At 34.9% G+C, this 17227-nt stretch overlaps 1 protein-coding gene across 1 annotated transcript; it reads left to right on the forward strand.

The window, feature by feature from the left end:
• Positions 1 to 1851: 1851 nt before the first annotated feature.
• On the forward strand, positions 1852 to 17222 carry LOC141379850 (complement component C7-like). Its single transcript, XM_073935277.1, has 19 exons — positions 1852 to 1999; positions 2973 to 3222; positions 4920 to 4972; positions 5060 to 5135; positions 6668 to 6809; positions 7033 to 7168; positions 7253 to 7391; positions 8637 to 8771; positions 8854 to 9097; positions 11274 to 11387; positions 11487 to 11653; positions 11735 to 11963; positions 13081 to 13252; positions 13897 to 13984; positions 14095 to 14227; positions 14949 to 15137; positions 16240 to 16333; positions 16418 to 16599; positions 16954 to 17222. Exons 2-19 carry the CDS (start codon positions 3184 to 3186, stop codon positions 17121 to 17123), a joined length of 2502 nt encoding a protein of 833 aa, XP_073791378.1. The 5' UTR covers positions 1852 to 1999; positions 2973 to 3183; the 3' UTR covers positions 17124 to 17222.
• The last annotated feature ends 5 nt before the right edge of the window (positions 17223 to 17227 follow it).

The following is a 17227-nucleotide window of genomic DNA, read 5'->3' on the forward strand; positions in this document are numbered from 1 at the left end:
AGGGTCACTGCGGTAGCAGTGGTGCTTTGGGTGTGCAACTCTGCGGAGCATTTCTGCGGCTGCAGTGGTGTAGTGGCCAGTATGGAGGCAACTTGTGCTCCCGCAGAAGCATTTACTGCTGTATTAGTGCGGGGAGTGCAACGATGGTGGTATTTAGAAAATTTGTAAGTGTATGCAAGCTCATTTAGAACGTTCCTTTTGCAGCAACTGAAACTCAAGACAACCCCTGAATTGGTCGGAGCTGTGGTGAATGAAAGCGAATAGAAGTATAGGATAGTTTAAATTTGGAGAGAAAAAGTTAAAGCTAGAAAAACAGGGAAGGGTAGTGAAGGAGCTCCTATGTTAAATAGGAAGGGAAATAGGAAGGAAATGACAGAGTCATACTTCATACCCAATAATGCATGATGGTGGAAGTTGGCTGGAGAGGATCGGCTGGGCTTCCCCGAGGTGGTATTGCTCTTCTGTGGTGTAAAAATGCTATGAGGTTTAGAACCAGGGCCGGAGTGGGACACCTTTTCAGCTCTGGAGTTTCAAGCCTCAGACCAGCCCACCTCAGTTCACGACTGACGGCCCACCGGGAATTCTCCCGGTCCTCCCGATTAGCCAATCCGGGCCTGTTTAGAACAGGTGTGTGGGGGAACGGATATCATCCTGCATCCCTTCATCCTGCGAAGATAGATCAGATATGGTTAGGTGTATCGTTGGATTGAAATGTCATACTTAGTTCAGAAGACTTAAAAAAAGGCTAGTGTGAATATGGAATCGAGGGTGTGGGCTATGTGAGTGGAAAAGTGTCATTTGCAAAGAGTGTAAATGTATTTAGAAATGGATGTGGAGTGTAATAGGTTGGATGAGGGTCAGCTTCTGCAACCAGCTGACATGATCTCTGAAATGAGAAAAACAAGAGAGAATCAGAAATGACATTACAACATGGTACATGTATGGCAAACACAATGAATTATTTTAGCTGATAACCATGCGGGGCGTCTTAATAAGAGCATGGGCAACTAAGTGTGGAAGTGCCTTTGTTAATGCATGGTACGAAACCTCATTGTCGCAACGAGCAAAGATAGTAGAGGTAGGCATTTGTCCCTCCTAAGGATGGCATATTAAATGGGAAATCTGCTCGTCTAGTGATCCTGATGTACCTCTTGAAGACAGGGTAGGTGGAATTATAGTGGAGTTTAAACCCCTTGGTTTGTATCTAACGCAGAGTCAATTGATGAAACATCAGACATGTCAGAAATGTCCTCCTCTCATTCGTGGAAGTCAAAGCGGGAAATTTGTTTCTTTGCTGTTTTCACATCTAACCAACTTGCCATTATAAGCTTATGGCTTATAAGTGTATGGACATGAGTCACTGGGGCATATTACGATTGGACTTCTATGCCTAATGCGTTGAAAGTTTTTTAGTAGCAGAGTAAACTTTTTAGAAGTTAAACTGCTATCAGATGTGGCAGTTTTTTTTTTTTTTTTTTTTTTTTTTTAATTTATTTTATTTGTATTTTTATTTATTTATTTATTTTTTTTATTTTTTTATTATTATTTTTTTTTTTTTAATTATTTTTTATACATTTTATAATTATTTATTTTCTTTATTATTTATTTATTAATTTATGTATTTATTTGTTTATCATTTGCCAACATCAAACCCTGAACTTAAAATTAATGTCACCATTTAGTAGTAATTGTGTAAATGTAATGATAATCATTCATGAGCTTGTCATGAGAGAGGGTGGGACCATCTCAAATTTTTGAGAGTTCATTGGATGGTGACGCTTCTTTCAGCTATTGGCTCGAAGGAGTGTCAAGCAAAGTTGCAGAAAAAGGCTGGCGGCCATTTTGTTTGCCAGAGAACTAGTGTTATGATTGGAGACGCTACTCTATTGAATGCACCACAGCGACTAGCTTGGAGGATTAACATGGATGTTTATCAATGTATGCATAAGTTGTGGACTGATGTTTTAAGGATTGGATTGTCTACAACCTTGATTGAGAGGTGAGTCATTCTATTCACGCTAGAATCATCCTTTAAAGATGGATGTTTAATCTTAGTTGTAGTTTGTGAGGCTTCCCCTTAAAAAGTGTCATGTATGTTACCGCTGGTGCACCCCTAGAAGAGAGTTCAGCTTGAATCGCAGGCATCGAGAGTTTAGGCAAAGTTCATGGATGGTGATCGAGTTTTTACTGTGATCTTGTTGGAGAATTGGGTTGAAGACACAGAGATTGCATTGTGTGAGGCAATTGAAGTAGAAGGTTGAGAAGTTGTAGTTGGATAAGTTGGTGTAGCTGGAGAAGTTGATGTAGCTGGAGAAGTTGTTGTTGTTGAAGTTGATATAGCTGGAGAAGTTGTAGCTGGAGAAGTTGTTGTTGTTGTTGTTGAAGTTGATGTAGCTGGAGAAGTTGTTGTTGTTGGAGAAGTTGATGTAGCTGGAGAAGTTGTTGTTGTTGTTGGAGAAGTTGATGTAGCTGGAGAAGTTGTTGTTGTTGTTGTTGGAGAAGTTGATGTAGCTGGAGAAGTTGATGTAGCTGGAGAAGTTGTTGTTGTTGGAGAAGTTGATGTAGCTGGAGAAGTTGTTGTTGTTGGAGAAGTTGATGTAGCTGGAGAAGTTGTTGTTGTTGGAGAAGTTGATGTAGCTGGAGAAGTTGATGTTGTTGCTGGAGAAGTTGTAGCTGGAGAAGTTGATGTAGCTGCAGTAGCAGTAGCAGTAGCAGTAGCAGTAGCAGTAGCAGTAGCAGTAGCAGTAGCAGTAGCAGTAGCAGTAGCAGTAGCAGTAGCAGTAGCAGCTGATGCAGAGCAGTGTATTCTTCAAATCGAAGATGACTGTAGTGAGAAAACCCTGGCTCTTTATAGTGGTTAGGAATGGCCTGATTGGTGGATCAAGCATGCTAATGCAGGACCAGCCGTGTTCAATCATAATCACGTGCTCCTCTCGAAATTAGTTTATGAATAAACTTCACTTATTTCCCAGAATAACAGCCCAAGAACATCATACTCACACCACTTACTGAAATCGACGGATTTAAGATTGTGAAAGGGCGGCAACAGAAATGAAACTGGCACAGTAAGCATAAGGAGGTGGCACTGAATGTCCAGCAGTTGAGTCACGCTGGGAATTCCTTTCTGTGCTATAATGACGTCAAAATCAATGTAGGAACCCCAGTATAAGAGCAGGACCATCAATGCTGACCTGTATACTCTGCAGCATCTACAACATTAAGGTAAGGAGCTGTTTATGCAGAAATGTAATATATTTGGGATGTAGAGAATTAAAGTCATGGCCGGATAGTTTTTTAATGTTAATAGTTTTAATATAATTTTGAAAGTTGACCTAAAAATTCAAAATAAATCTATTTAAAAGGAACAGAAATGACTAAAGCTTATGTCAAAATAACTAAGACCTCAAGTGAAATTGAAACCGAAAGTGAGTCAGTGACGTAACACTAATAAAATTCAATTTCCGTTTAACAGAGCAAAGAAATTTTTCACAGTATATATAAATTATATTTTGTTTCTGTAGAAAGTATTGTTAATTTTAGTTATAATAAAATTCTAATTATAAAGGTCAATATCATTAGCCGCTTAAGATTTTTAAGATTGGCTACAGAACAAACCACTTGTTTAATGACTTGACTCATTAACCTACGCCTTTAAATTGGACTTTCATCTTGAAAAATAACAAGTAAAATATTATGTGCTGTCATCATAGCAAAGATAAATTAATTTAATTATTAGAAATTAGTTACTAAAATTATTATGTCTGAAAATGCGTTGCGGAAAAAAGAATCTATGCAGGTGTTATGCAACTGTGTAAAAACAAATAAATATATATGTTAATGTCAGAATTATTAAACACTCTGTACATTTTTTTTTTCTTTTTTAAATATTTCCCAAATTATGTTTAACAGAACAAGGAAACTTTCACAGTATGTCTGATAATATTTTTTCTTTTGGAGAAAGTCTTGTTTTATTTCGGCTAGAATTTTCTAAAAAACATTTTAAGGTCAAAATGATTAGCCCCCTTAAACTATTTCTTTTTTTTTCGATAGTCTACAGAACAAACCATCATTATACAATAACTTGCCTAATTACTAGTTAACCTAATAATCCTAGTTAAGCCTTTAAATGTCACTTTGAGCTGTATAGAAGTGTCTTGAAAAATATCTAGCAAAATATTATCTACTGTAATCATGGCAAAGATAAAAGAAATCAGTTATTAGAAATGAGTTATTAAAACTATTATGTTTAGAAATGTGTTGAATAAATCTCTCAGTTAAACAGAAATTGGGGGGAAAATAAAAAGGGGGGGTGCTAATAATTCTGACATATTCATGTAAATTACTGTAAATAAAAGTACAATGTGTAATTAATGTACTTATTAAAATATTTAAAAAGAATAAGTCAGCACACTAAATGTTTTACATAATTACAACTTCTTGCTGATAAATATAGCTAAATCTCAGTGTTTTGAAGAATGACTAAGAATAAATATTTATAATGACAATAAATTACTAGTTTGAAATTGCACTCTGATCCTTAATAGCCTTTTAATATGTCATTAAATTATTTCAGTTGTAATGTCCAAAGAAATTTGTTTACAATTGTTAAACTGGGGCGATGCAGTGGCTCAGTAGGTAGTGCTGTTGCCTCACAGCTAGAAGGTCCCTGGGTCGCTGGTTCGAACCTCGGCTCAGTTGGCGTTTCTGTGTAGTTTGCATGTCCTCTCTTCATTCTTCATTCTGGTTTTCTAAAAGTCGTGGTCAATATATATGATTTATAGTCATTACCAGACAGCACAATTGAAAAGCCCCCTTTGAAAACCCCCTTTTTTCACATATATAAAATTGAAATATAATGACATAACATTAACAAATACTTAAAAAAATTATAAACAATCTATAACACTGGTGTTTTTCAGATGTGCCCTCAGTCCTCTTTAATATTTCTTCTCACGTTTCTGCCTTACATTTGGTGAGTTCAGCTTGAAAACATCATTGTATGCATTGGTTATGCTGCATACTTTTCATCTATTAACTTGGCGTGCTGTTGTTGTGAAAGGTGTGAGCAGCCATTAAACTGCAGATGGGGACAGTATGGAGACTGGTCAGAGTGTGACGGCTGTACCAAAACACAGGTACAAAAAAAAGACCCTTATTTATACCTTTTTAACATACTGCATTTGTTACATTATTAATGTTATTCATTATTACATTAATAATTGCAATATTTGTTATAATATACTTTTTGGATTATATTTATATGCAAATGAAGGATCATTTAAATATTTGCACTAATTTGAATTTGCAAACATTTTGAGACCAAAATCTGGATGATGTCAGGTTCATTTGTATTGGTTTCTTTTGACATAGTATCAGTTGTCTTTACAGAATGAAAATTGGGGATTTATTTTCCTTATTATTCAGATAGTACTTGAATTGCCAAAAGAAAAAAATGTCAAAACTTTGCGTAGAAAGAAAAAGTATATAATTAGATACGTTCTTAATACAAAATCTCTAAGTTAAAACTTTCAGAAAATAAGTATCTATAAAACTTTGCAAGTTTGCTGCGTGTTAGTATTACTAAAGTGGAGATTTATGGCTCAATTGGCTGAAATTAAAGGTATAGTTCACCCATAAGGAAAAATAAACTCACTATAAAGTGGTTTTAAACTGTTATGCCTTTTGTGGTGAAAACAAAATAGGATATTTTGAAATATGTTGCTGTAATACTTGAATTCTGTAGTAGGAAAAAAATATAATGCATCGGCAGATTTAACCAATAAGCAAAGTAAGCAGCCACTTAGAGCCCCAGGAAATCGGAGGACCCCAAAATAAAAACCTAGAAGTATAAATTATTCATTAATTTTCCTTCGTCTTGGTCCCTTATTTATCAGGGGTCGCTACAGCGGAATGAACCGCCACCAACTATTCCTCAGTGGATACCCTTCCAGCTGCAACCCAGTACTGGGAAAAGTATAAATTATAGCTATAAACTATAACAAACTGTTCTATCATATTTTGTACAGAGAGGGTATAAAAGATTTAATTTTAACGTAAATATTACATCTGTCCAAGTCCTTCACCCTAAATTATAGAGCAGTCCAGCAGTCAGATCAGTTTTAAAAAGCAAAGGAGTTCTTTTTTCAGTTTAAGAAAACAAATCATTTAAAAGTTTTACAAGATGATTTACATCTTATTATTATTTTGCATTAAGATAAAATGTAGAAAAGAAGACTAAGTGATATAAAAAAACTGCAAAATAAATGAAAGTACAAAAGGTGCATTTTAGGACTTTTGGGCCACATAGGCTGGAATTGCTTAGGGCCCTTAAATCACTAAATCCACCCCTGGTTACATATTTCCTACATATTTCATATATTCTTTATTGTTGTTGTTGTTGTTGTTGTTTGCTTTTGGGGGAGGGTGTGAAACTACTAAGAAATTAAAACGTGTACTGTAATCGAATTTTACAGACACAACTAGATATAGATAAGTGCATGTTGGATGTTGTCTTTACATTAGACTGAAGAAAAAAAAAACATTTTATGAAAAACCTAAATACAAATACATTTACAAATACAAATTACATACAAATGTTTTTATCTTCAGGAACTACCGTGCTGACCACAACCGAATGACTGACCTCCTTGATTTTTTCTTCTCTCAGGTTCGAGTGCGTCAAGTAGAGACATTCCCTCAGTTTGGCGGAAAGTCTTGTACAGGCGAGGACATTCAGAAACAAGCCTGTTTACCGAAGAAAAGCTGCCCTCTACAGGCAGGATGTGAAAACAGATTTCGTTGCACGTCTGGTAATTCTCTTCAGTTTAGGCCTATTTGTGGACGAAAGCCAAAAGTCAGTTTAGAGCTGGGGTGTACAAACTTGGACCTGGAGGGCCTGTGCCAACCCCAATCAGACACACCTGAACCAGCTAATCAAGCTTTTACTAGGCTTTCTAGAAACATTTTGCAAGTGTGTTGAAGCAACTTGGAGCTAAAATCTGCAGTTTTGATTATTGGTTTGTTTGTTCATAGGTCAGTGCATCAACCCGTCTCTGGTGTGCAATGGAGATCATGACTGTGAAGATGGTTTGGATGAACAGCGCTGTAGTGGCTCTATAGTGTGTGATAAGCAAAAGCCACCACCAAACTCAGACCTCACAGGAAGAGGGTAGAATATGCATTTTATGCTGACTGTAAGTTATTGCAAATGATGATATGACGCAATATAGTGACTATATTTGGCTTTCAATAGGTTTGATGAGTTGACGGGTGAGCTGAGAGCAGGTGTCATCAACACCCATAGCTTTGGTGGACAGTGCAGGAAGGTTTTCAGTGGAGACCACAGAGATTTCTTCAGACTTCCTCAAAATCTTCTCAGATACAGCTTTCAGGTGAACATTTTTAGCATATGTGTATGTTATAATCATAGAAAGCCTTTTTGGGGGGCTTTTATTCCCCTCAATTGCAGGCCATAATACTGAGGAAAAAAGTCTAAAGCACGTCAAAACTGCCAGATTATTAGCTTATGTTTCACATTTCTTATTTGTATTTTATTTCAAAAATTGATGGAAAAAGCTACAATTGTGGGATATAAACTCAGAAAAAACAAAGTCAGAATTTATAACAATAAAATCACAACTGCGAGGAATAATGCCATAGATTTTAAATGTCACATTTATGAGAAATAATAATTTACTCACTATTTACTCATCTAGTAGTTATAAATTTTTATGAGTTTCTTTCCTCTATTGAACACAAAATAAGATATTTTAAAGAAAGCTGAATACCTGTGACTTCCATAGGAAAAATAAATACTGAGAGTCAGTGGTTACTGTTTTCAACTTTCTTCAGACTATCTTTTTTTGTTCAACAGAAGACATAAAAAATGTCAGAACTGTGGGATACAAACTTGTATATCTATTTCTATTTAAAAAAAATATGCAATTCTGAATCAATATATAATAATGACTTTCTATCTTAGAATTCCATCCTGCAAATTTATCGTACAATTTTTCAATTTATATCACACAATTTTAATGTCCAAACTTGTAAATTTCACAATTGGGCTGTACACACTCAAAATTGTGAGGAAAATGCTAGACAAGAGAGCGATTCTGACGGAGTGGAAATCCACGACACCTCTTAAATAGCTAGCTGAAATGGTTCTTTATGGTACTCTAATGGTTATGATTCTCTAGATTCGGCAAACAAAAGATGTATTATAAAATCTGGGGCCCCCTTCTTAGATGTAAATGTTAATAATGCCTGTAATTATTTATTTTTCTAAAATATTTTTTTTCTTTCCTTTTACATGTCATTTTATTTTGTTTTGTTTCTGATTCGATTAGTCTGGCTGGGATGTATTATTTTAATGATAATGCTGTATAATTGCAGTATTGTTTGCTAGTGTTTTGGTGCATGTTCTAGTTGGTATCTGGTAAAAACACTGAGATAATCGTGTTAAATAAATACATGATGTTCTCTAGTGGGTGTTAAGTTTCATAAAAACTTTTATAAATAAAGTATAAAAAAAAGAATTTGGAGCAAAAAGTGTAAATATGCTGCAATTACTTAATGTACTATTAATATTTAGTTATTTCTCCTCCTTGTTATATAAACATTTTGTTTCCTTTTAGGTCAGTGTTGAAAACGATTTCACTGATGACTACTATGACAGTTCCTGGTCCTACATGAGGGATGAAAAGCAAAGAAGGATCATTCGGGGAGGCCATGATCATAAAACCTTTCATAACCAACTTAAACAGGACAAGGTAACAATGCATTCAATATATTAAACAGTAGAAAAGACTTGTTATAATGATATATTTAAAGAGTGTTTTTCTGTTTTTAAAGACCTATCACCTGCTGATAATAAGAAATGAGGTAGAAGTGGCTCAGTTCCAGAACAACGCTCCGGAATACTTGCCTCTGTCTGAAGATTTTTGGAAGGATCTATCAGCTCTGCCCATCACATATGAGCCATCAGCCTATCGACTATTCATACAGCGATATGGTACTCACTATATGGAGGAAGGATCTCTGGGGGGCCAGTATAGGGCACTGCTGGAGCTGGACGCAAATTATATGATGGAAATGAGTATGTGTTAATTTTCTCTTTTCTCTGGTAATATTAATTGTGAAATAATAGGGTATATAAACTGCATTACAAGTAGTGTGATTTACGCAATATTACTTTTCTTAGTAACGAGTGAAGTAATGCATTACTTTAAAAATGATAAATATTTAAGTTACTTTTTTATTTAATGCAAGTTACTTTTTAGTTTAATTTATTGTTTTTCTTTTAATTGACGTAGTGGTTGGTGTGTCATCACGTGCACTCCAGTGCTCATGGCGACCAGAGTTCAATTTTCACCTCGCGGTCCTGTGCCGATCTTTCCTCTCTCTCTGCTCCCCATGCTTTCTTGTCAATACTCTCTACTGTCCTATCCATTAAAGGTGAAAACCCTGAAAAATAATTATAAAAAAAAATTGCTGAATTAAAATAAAAGTAGTCATGATGAATCACGCAGTCAATGAGAGAATGTGTTCATTATTTTGAACGCATCTAAGAAAAGGAAAAGGGCTTTGTCTCAATAAGACAGTGATTTTACCTAAGACAAATAGTAGAAAAGCACATTGCTTTAAACTGTCATTAATCTGTATATATGGCATGTATAGCTCTGGGGTCAAAAAGTTCTCTGATAACGATAACATTTTTTTTTTGTTTTGTTCTTTTTTTATTAAAAAATTAATTAATTAGGCTTTTTAATTAGGTGTAGGCTATACAGTGTGTTGTTTATTGCTGAGCTCCTGTATTTAAAAGAAAAGTACTGAAAGAGATCTAGCCTCAGCCAGGTAATAAAACGTAAAGCTAAAGTAACTCAAAAGTAAAGTGACGCATTACTTAGAAAAAAAAGTAATTAAGTAATGCAACTAGTTACCTTTTGGGGGAGTAACTCAATATTGTAATGCATTACTTTCAAAAGTAACTTTCCCCAACACGTTAATATGTGCTAGAATTATGAACTTGAGGGGACTTACTTATTTACAAACATTTATCTTTATCAGTCCAATCAATCTCTTCCATGTATTAGATTTTATTCCAAAATCCTTATTTAATCCTTTTCTGTTTCGTATTTGATTAGAATTTGGGCTTCTGAATTATGAACACTCAGACCTTTTCTGAAACCATCTACTGGGTTAAAGATGAAAATGGGTTAATATACAAAAACAAAACAAAAAACAAAAAAAAAAGAAATATAGGCGTATTAGAACAATATTAAATTGATGAGTTACTCTATTAATATACTCCATTTAAGGATTACAATGCAGCTCTAAATGACTAAATTTATGTAATTTTAAATCTTTATATTTTGCCACCATCTTTCAAATCTCTAGGCTTTACTTATTTATCAACATATAATTTTTTAATATAATTTAAAATTAACATTTTGTATGATCACTTATTATGGCATATGTTTTAATGATTGGCCACATAAATTTATCTTCACTATATCATGCTGATAGCATTATATCATAACATTTAATATTTTTTGACATTTTATTTTAAACAAATGATTTAAAGAATAAGCATTTCTTACATTTTACATGATTTTTTTTGAATAAAAAATAATTTTTATGAACATATTTTGATTCAGACACAACTATCTTAATATTGACCCTTCTGTCAGCTAAGTCAGTTTTTTCCAAAGTGCGGGGTCAGGTCGCTTGGTGATGTCCATAAGTCTAATTCATTTACAAACTATTAGAATTGCCATATTTTATGCATAACCTACTGAAGAAAAATAGTAGTTAATAGTTTCGTAAAAAAAAAAACAGCATGCAAGTAAAAAGCCATCAGCCTTTTGATTTTTTTGCGACCCCTTGGGTGATTACGTTGTATTAAAGACACATTGATTTTACAGCACTAGGTTAAACTTTCTGACCCCTTTATGACTGAACATGGAGGATCGTCTCTAACTGGCGATTTCCAAAATTAAACAATGACTAGACTTGGGCCTATTGGTATGTGTGCGCCACTGTGTGCAAGGTTTATATATTTATAACCACCTCAGAGAATACTGGGGATCACAAGTCACTGGCATTGCAGTTTTGGAGGTTGTGGGCTGAAAAAATTGGGAACTCCTGATTAAGTGATACTTTATATTTTTCTATATGAAGTCAATGTGCTTTCAGTGTAAGCGCTAACCCTTGTATTGTGGGGCATTTGTGTAAGATTCATTCTGCTTAACTTAATGTCCTTTTTAATGCAGGTAGAACAGAGACTGATTTCCACCAGTGTATTACCCGTGTGAAGCGGCGTCTCTTCTATAAGAAGAAAACAACCAAGTGTGTGAAACTGATGAAGACCATTGAGAATTTCAGTGGTTAGTAGCACATTATTACTGATGCTCTGACAAATTATTATCACTAAAGGTGTGTTTAAATTTAGATTTGAATGTGGAACACTTTAAAATGTGTTACAGAGAACAGAAACCATAAGATGCCAATAAAAACAGACATTATAGGAGGAAATAGCGCTTATATCGCTGGCCTTAGTCTCCTGGACTTGGAAAACCCTGACAATAACAAACAAATGTACACAAAGTGGGCTGGGTCAGTGAAGGAGTTCCCTAAAGTTATAAAACAGAAGGTATGTCAGGCCTAAGGCATTAGAAATATGTACTTAAAAGTATAGAGTAAATATTTACACTATGATGTGTCTATTTCTTAGTTGAGGCCGCTGCATGAATTGGTCAAGGAGGTGGCATGTGCAGGACTAAAGAAAGTCCACCTGAAGAGGGCACTGGAGGCCTATCTGGAGGAGCAGAGCCCCTGTCACTGCAGACCCTGTCAGAACAATGGCATGGCTGTGCTCAGTGAAGGGGTTTGTACATGTGTGTGTAGGCCAGGAACCAGCGGTAATGCCTGCCAGAATGGCCATGTCCTTGGAGAGCAACCAGGTAGGACTTAATTAACTTTTGAAGTTTGCATGAAAATAAAATGAAAGTTTTTTGTGTGTGTGTTGGTATCAGTCTGTTAGTATTAATATTATCCAATAGCTACTGTGCTCCAAAACACATACACAATTGTCATTAGAAGATTTAGTGAAATAGTTTCTCACTTCTGTCATTTTGGGTCAGTGATTTTTAATGACATCACTTTTGCACTTCAGCTAATGGTGGTCATATGTTTCAACAAAACAAATTCCCGGTTAGTGTTAAAATTATCCTTTAGGTTATCCATCTGTTAGTATTAAAGTTATTATTTAGCTAATGTGCCCATTCTTCTCATTAGAAGATTTGTCAGTCTTTTAGGGTGAGATGTTAAACCGAGGTCCTGACTCTCTGTGGTCGTTAAAAATCCCAGGAAGTCCTTCGAACAAGAGTAGTTTAACACTGGCTTCCTGGCCAAATTTACTCCCTGGCCTCTGTCCACCATGGCCTCCTAACCATTCCCATATCACAATTGTCTTCATCACTCGGCCTCCTGTCCACCAATCAGCTGGTGTGTGATGTGTGGTCTGGCACAATATGGCTGCCGTCATGTCATCCAGGTGGATGCTGCACACTGGTGGTGGATGAGGAGATTCCCCCCAATGTGTAAAAAGTGTTTGAGTGTCCAGAAAAGCACCATATAAATGTAAGGAATTATTATTATTATTAATATTTACTGAGATACAGTTCCTCACATCATCACTTTTGCACTCTGGTATTTAAAGTATCTCGCCCCTACAAGACAAAATGGGTCACTTATTATTGGAAACTTGCATTTTAGGTGAGTCAGATATTGATTCAGGAACGGCTGAAGTGATTCAAACTAGTCATTAATTGCTTATAAGAGGTTATAGGAGCTTTTTAATTGGTCAAATATATATTATCTAAATTTTTCTTATATTAGACTCGTTCAGGAAATAAAATCACTGGTTGCGCTTCTTGTTTTTGATTCCCTATAAAGATCTGGTTCATAAGAGTTGTTTGTTCAGGAATTAGAAAAACGGATTCAGAATTAAAGAATGCTGTTCATTTGTTGAACATATCCTGCCTGTTCATTGTGTCTGAAATATGTCATGCTTTACAGGAGTGATTGAAGGAGGCTGGAGCTGCTGGTCTGCCTGGAGCAGCTGCTCTCATGGTCAAAAGTCAAGGACTCGTTCATGCAACAATCCTACGCCAAGAAATGGAGGCAAAAATTGCATAGGAGAAACCATAGAGCGCAGAAGCTGCGAGGAGCCGGATTTTGAAAACCTCAAGTGAGGATGACAGTTTGTGCATTTAATATATATATATATATATATATATATATATATATATATATATATATATATATATATATATATATATATATATATATATAGAGAGAGAGAGAGAGAGAGAGAGAGAGAGAGAGAGAGAGAGAGAGAGAGAGAGAGAGAGAGAGAGAGAGAGAGAGAGAGAGAGAGAGAGAGAGAGAGAGAGAGAGAGAGAGAGAGAGAAAGAGAGAGAGAGAGTCGAGTTATTAGCCCATACACATCATATTTTACTAGATATTTTTTCGAGAAATTTGTATTCAGCTTAAAGTGCAGTTTAAAGGCTTAGCTAGATTATATAGGTTAACTAGGCAAGTCAGGGTAATTAAGCAAGTCATTGTATAACAATGGTTTGTTCTGTAGACTATTGGAAAAAATACTGCTTAAATAATATATTTTTTCTTTTTTTTCTTTTTTATAAAACTGCTTTTATTCTAGCCTAAATAAAACAAACCAGACTTTCGCCAGGAGAAAAAAATATTATAGTAAATACTGTGAAAAATATTTAAAAAGAAAAGAAAAAAAAAATCACAGGAGGACTAATAATTCTGACTTTAACTCTATATTTTGGTGTACAATCATGGCCTTTTTTCTTCTCCATACTTTAGAATCTTGGAGCCCCATTGCTTTGATCCCACACTGACACCAGTGAAGACATGTAAAACTCCCCCTCCTTTGGCTAATGGGTTTGTTTTGGTAAGTATCTCCCTATTCAAGGCAAATGGAAAGGGTGTGGGAATACACACAGTAATGAAACTTTCAATACACAAAACTCACATCAAGCATGCATTCCATCATGTATGCAGGACCCAAAAGACATCTATACAGTTGGCAAGAAGATTGAATACACCTGCACAGACGGATACGATCGCATTGGCAATCCATTCGCTGAATGTACAGAAAGCCTGACATGGAGGATATCACCAATGGAGTGCAAAAGTAATTGAAAATGTTAAATATATTATTTATGGTGACAATATTTTCTGGGTAGTTGCCAAATCAAAAAGTGTTTAGGTATTTGCCAGGAGAATAATTATTAAATCAGGGTTATACATGCTGTTCATTAAGTCTCATTTTTAGCAACATTTGGTTAATCAGAATGACCACAGTATATTTTGGTTAATAGTCTTACCGATGAAATGTTAAATATCTTCAGTTCTAATAGTTCAGATAAGTATTTTTATCCATTAGTATATAGTATATAGTATATAAAATGATAAATGTATTAGTACTAAAATGATAAAAGAACTATTATCTAATAAATACTAGCATGTGATAACTATAATCTGTTTAATTGGCATAAGAGTATAAATACTAATTTAATGATTAAGTAGCTTTTCACTGGTACAAGTATCTGAAAAATGAATACTTTTGATAAATCTAAGATGTACCAGTCAATGCTGTATAGTTGATGTTAAGAAATTTAGTTAATAAAGTATCTGATCAAGCTCTGCTATTCAACAGCATCATGTCGACAAACTAGGCAGTTCAAATGACATCATTTTGATATCATAGTTAAATTATAAAGAATATCTGAGACTAATAGAGATATGGTTATACAAATCTTTACATGTAACCCATTTAATGCAGTTCTGTGTTTTTAGATCATTACATTTGGCAATTGTTGTGAAGTATTTTCTTGTGTTTGTATATTTACCAGAATCAGAGTGTGATGCTCCAGCTGTTCTCAGAAATGTGATTGTTGTGCCCTTAAAACAATCCTATCGTATTGGTGACAGTGTGACCCTCTCATGTCCAAGCGGAATGCAGAAAGATGGTGAAGGAGAAATCAGGTGCCGGCTTGGACTCAGCTGGTATCCAGATCCTAAGAGTGTCCGTTGCAACCCAGGTAGGCTCCTATTAAAAAAAGCAAACACATACAGTGCCCAACATATCGGTACCCTTCATAAATAAGATCAAAGAAGGCTGTGAAAAAGTTTATATTATTTAACATTTTGGTCATTTGCACTGTTACATATGTATATTATAATCCAGCAATCTAGTATTTGTATAATCTAGCCATTTAAATATTTTATTGAAGTGACAATGTAAAATGCGTGATAGAGAGCATTTGATTTTGTTAGTAATTGTTGTTGATGAAAACAATTTTTTTTACTTTTTTTAATACTACTTTTAAACCTCAAGCTGTGTGAAACTTAGAACTAATTAAAACTACTTAAAATTTTAAGCCATTTAAAACTTAAGAACTACTTTAAACCTTCAGTCTAAGCTTTCTCAAGCCAGCCTAAAGTTTGTGTTGAAGAACTTTTTAATCTAGTTACTAAAATAAACAGTTTAAGCTATTCTATGCAGTTTTGTCATATTATTGTTTATAAAAAGTAAATGAGAAATTCACTGAAATATCACAGTAACCGAGTTTACAAATAATTAGCCTTTACATTTTTTTTTACAAATTAATGAAAGAATAATAAGTTTCTTTCTATAAGTACTTTAAAGATTTTTATAACCGATGTCTTTTTGTAATGTAACAGAGTTGACCTGAATGTAGGTAAAGAAACAGAGTTTAAGGGTTCAAACCTGGAAGAGGACATGTGCTGAATTTTTCACAAGACAGTTAGGATGAAGGTTTAAGTGGCCAAATAAATCTCTTAAAACCACAGCTGGAGAACGGCAGAGGTTAGAAGGGTCATGGGATTGGTGCATAAGTCTCAAACTCAATTCTACTCGATATGTCTTAAACACCTTGATTAGTTGGATCAATTGTGTTTGATAAGTTTGATGACTGCAGCCCAATAGGAACTGAGTTTAAGACCTATGGATTAAAAAGTCTCACCACAAACATCTGTCAACTTCTTCCATTTAAAAAAAAATAGATTGATCAAAAGATCCAGATAATTATTTTTCCACAGCGTTCTTTGCTCATATTTATCAAATTAATGGATGGCTCTAAATATGGCTTTAATTATGGCTAATATAATATTTTTGATTAGTTGAAGCAGTGCCCACCCAACCAAGCCTCCTCTGCAAACCATGGGAAAAACCAGGGACGGGTCAGTGTGTTTGCAAAATGCCTTTTGAATGCAAGTAAGTGCCTTATTTATGGTATTGAATATATGACAAAAAAAATCATACAAAAGCAGCACGTGTTAATGTCACATCTTTGACCAGGACGTCTCTCCACGTTTGTGCCACTGTGCGTCCGGGCCGGGTCAACCGAATGAGTGTCTGCCAGCTTGGGGCTCTGCAGTGTCTTGGGCAAACCTTTACTTTGCTGCAGGATAGTGCATGCAGTTGGCCAGAAACCAAATTCACATCCTGTCAGGACTGCCATCAGTGGGAGACATGCGATGGTAACACAAAAAAACAGTAACTTTCTCATACTGGTCATTGACACAGTGCACTTTGTGTGCAATTATAATAATTCTTTCAAAACACTATTCACGCACATAATGTGTTGGATACTCTGATTGTATGATAATTAATCATTTCCTTAAAAAAATGTCTATCAAGAAAAATAGCCAGAGGCTTTAATTTTGACAGACTAATAAGTGAATAAAAAATCTGATACAAAAAGAATATTTATAATATTGTGACCATATTTTCCACAGTTCCATCTTTTGTTATTTTCATACATAATGAAGTAGAACATTTGGTCACTTTAGAGTTTAGAGTATATGTAAAACTGTATTTAAATGTGTTCTTAGGTTCGAAATGTGACTGTAAGGATCCTGAGGACTGCCCTGATGATTCCGCCCACGTGTGTGTCTCTCTGATGGGCGGAGCTCCTGAGATGATGTCAGAATGTGAGGCGGGAGCTTGGAGATGCAGAGGGAAAGAAATGAACGTGCTCAAAATTGGAGCCTGTCAGTCATAAAGTATTTTTTAAATATATTGTTTGGTGCAGCTCTATGATGTTTCTTTTTACTGTAATATAAAAAAGACATGTATTCACTTTGCAAATAAATTTTGTAAATAAGT

The sequence above is a fragment of the Danio rerio genome, chromosome 21, assembly GCF_049306965.1.
Source record: "Danio rerio strain Tuebingen ecotype United States chromosome 21, GRCz12tu, whole genome shotgun sequence".
Lineage (NCBI taxonomy): Eukaryota > Metazoa > Chordata > Actinopteri > Cypriniformes > Danionidae > Danio > Danio rerio.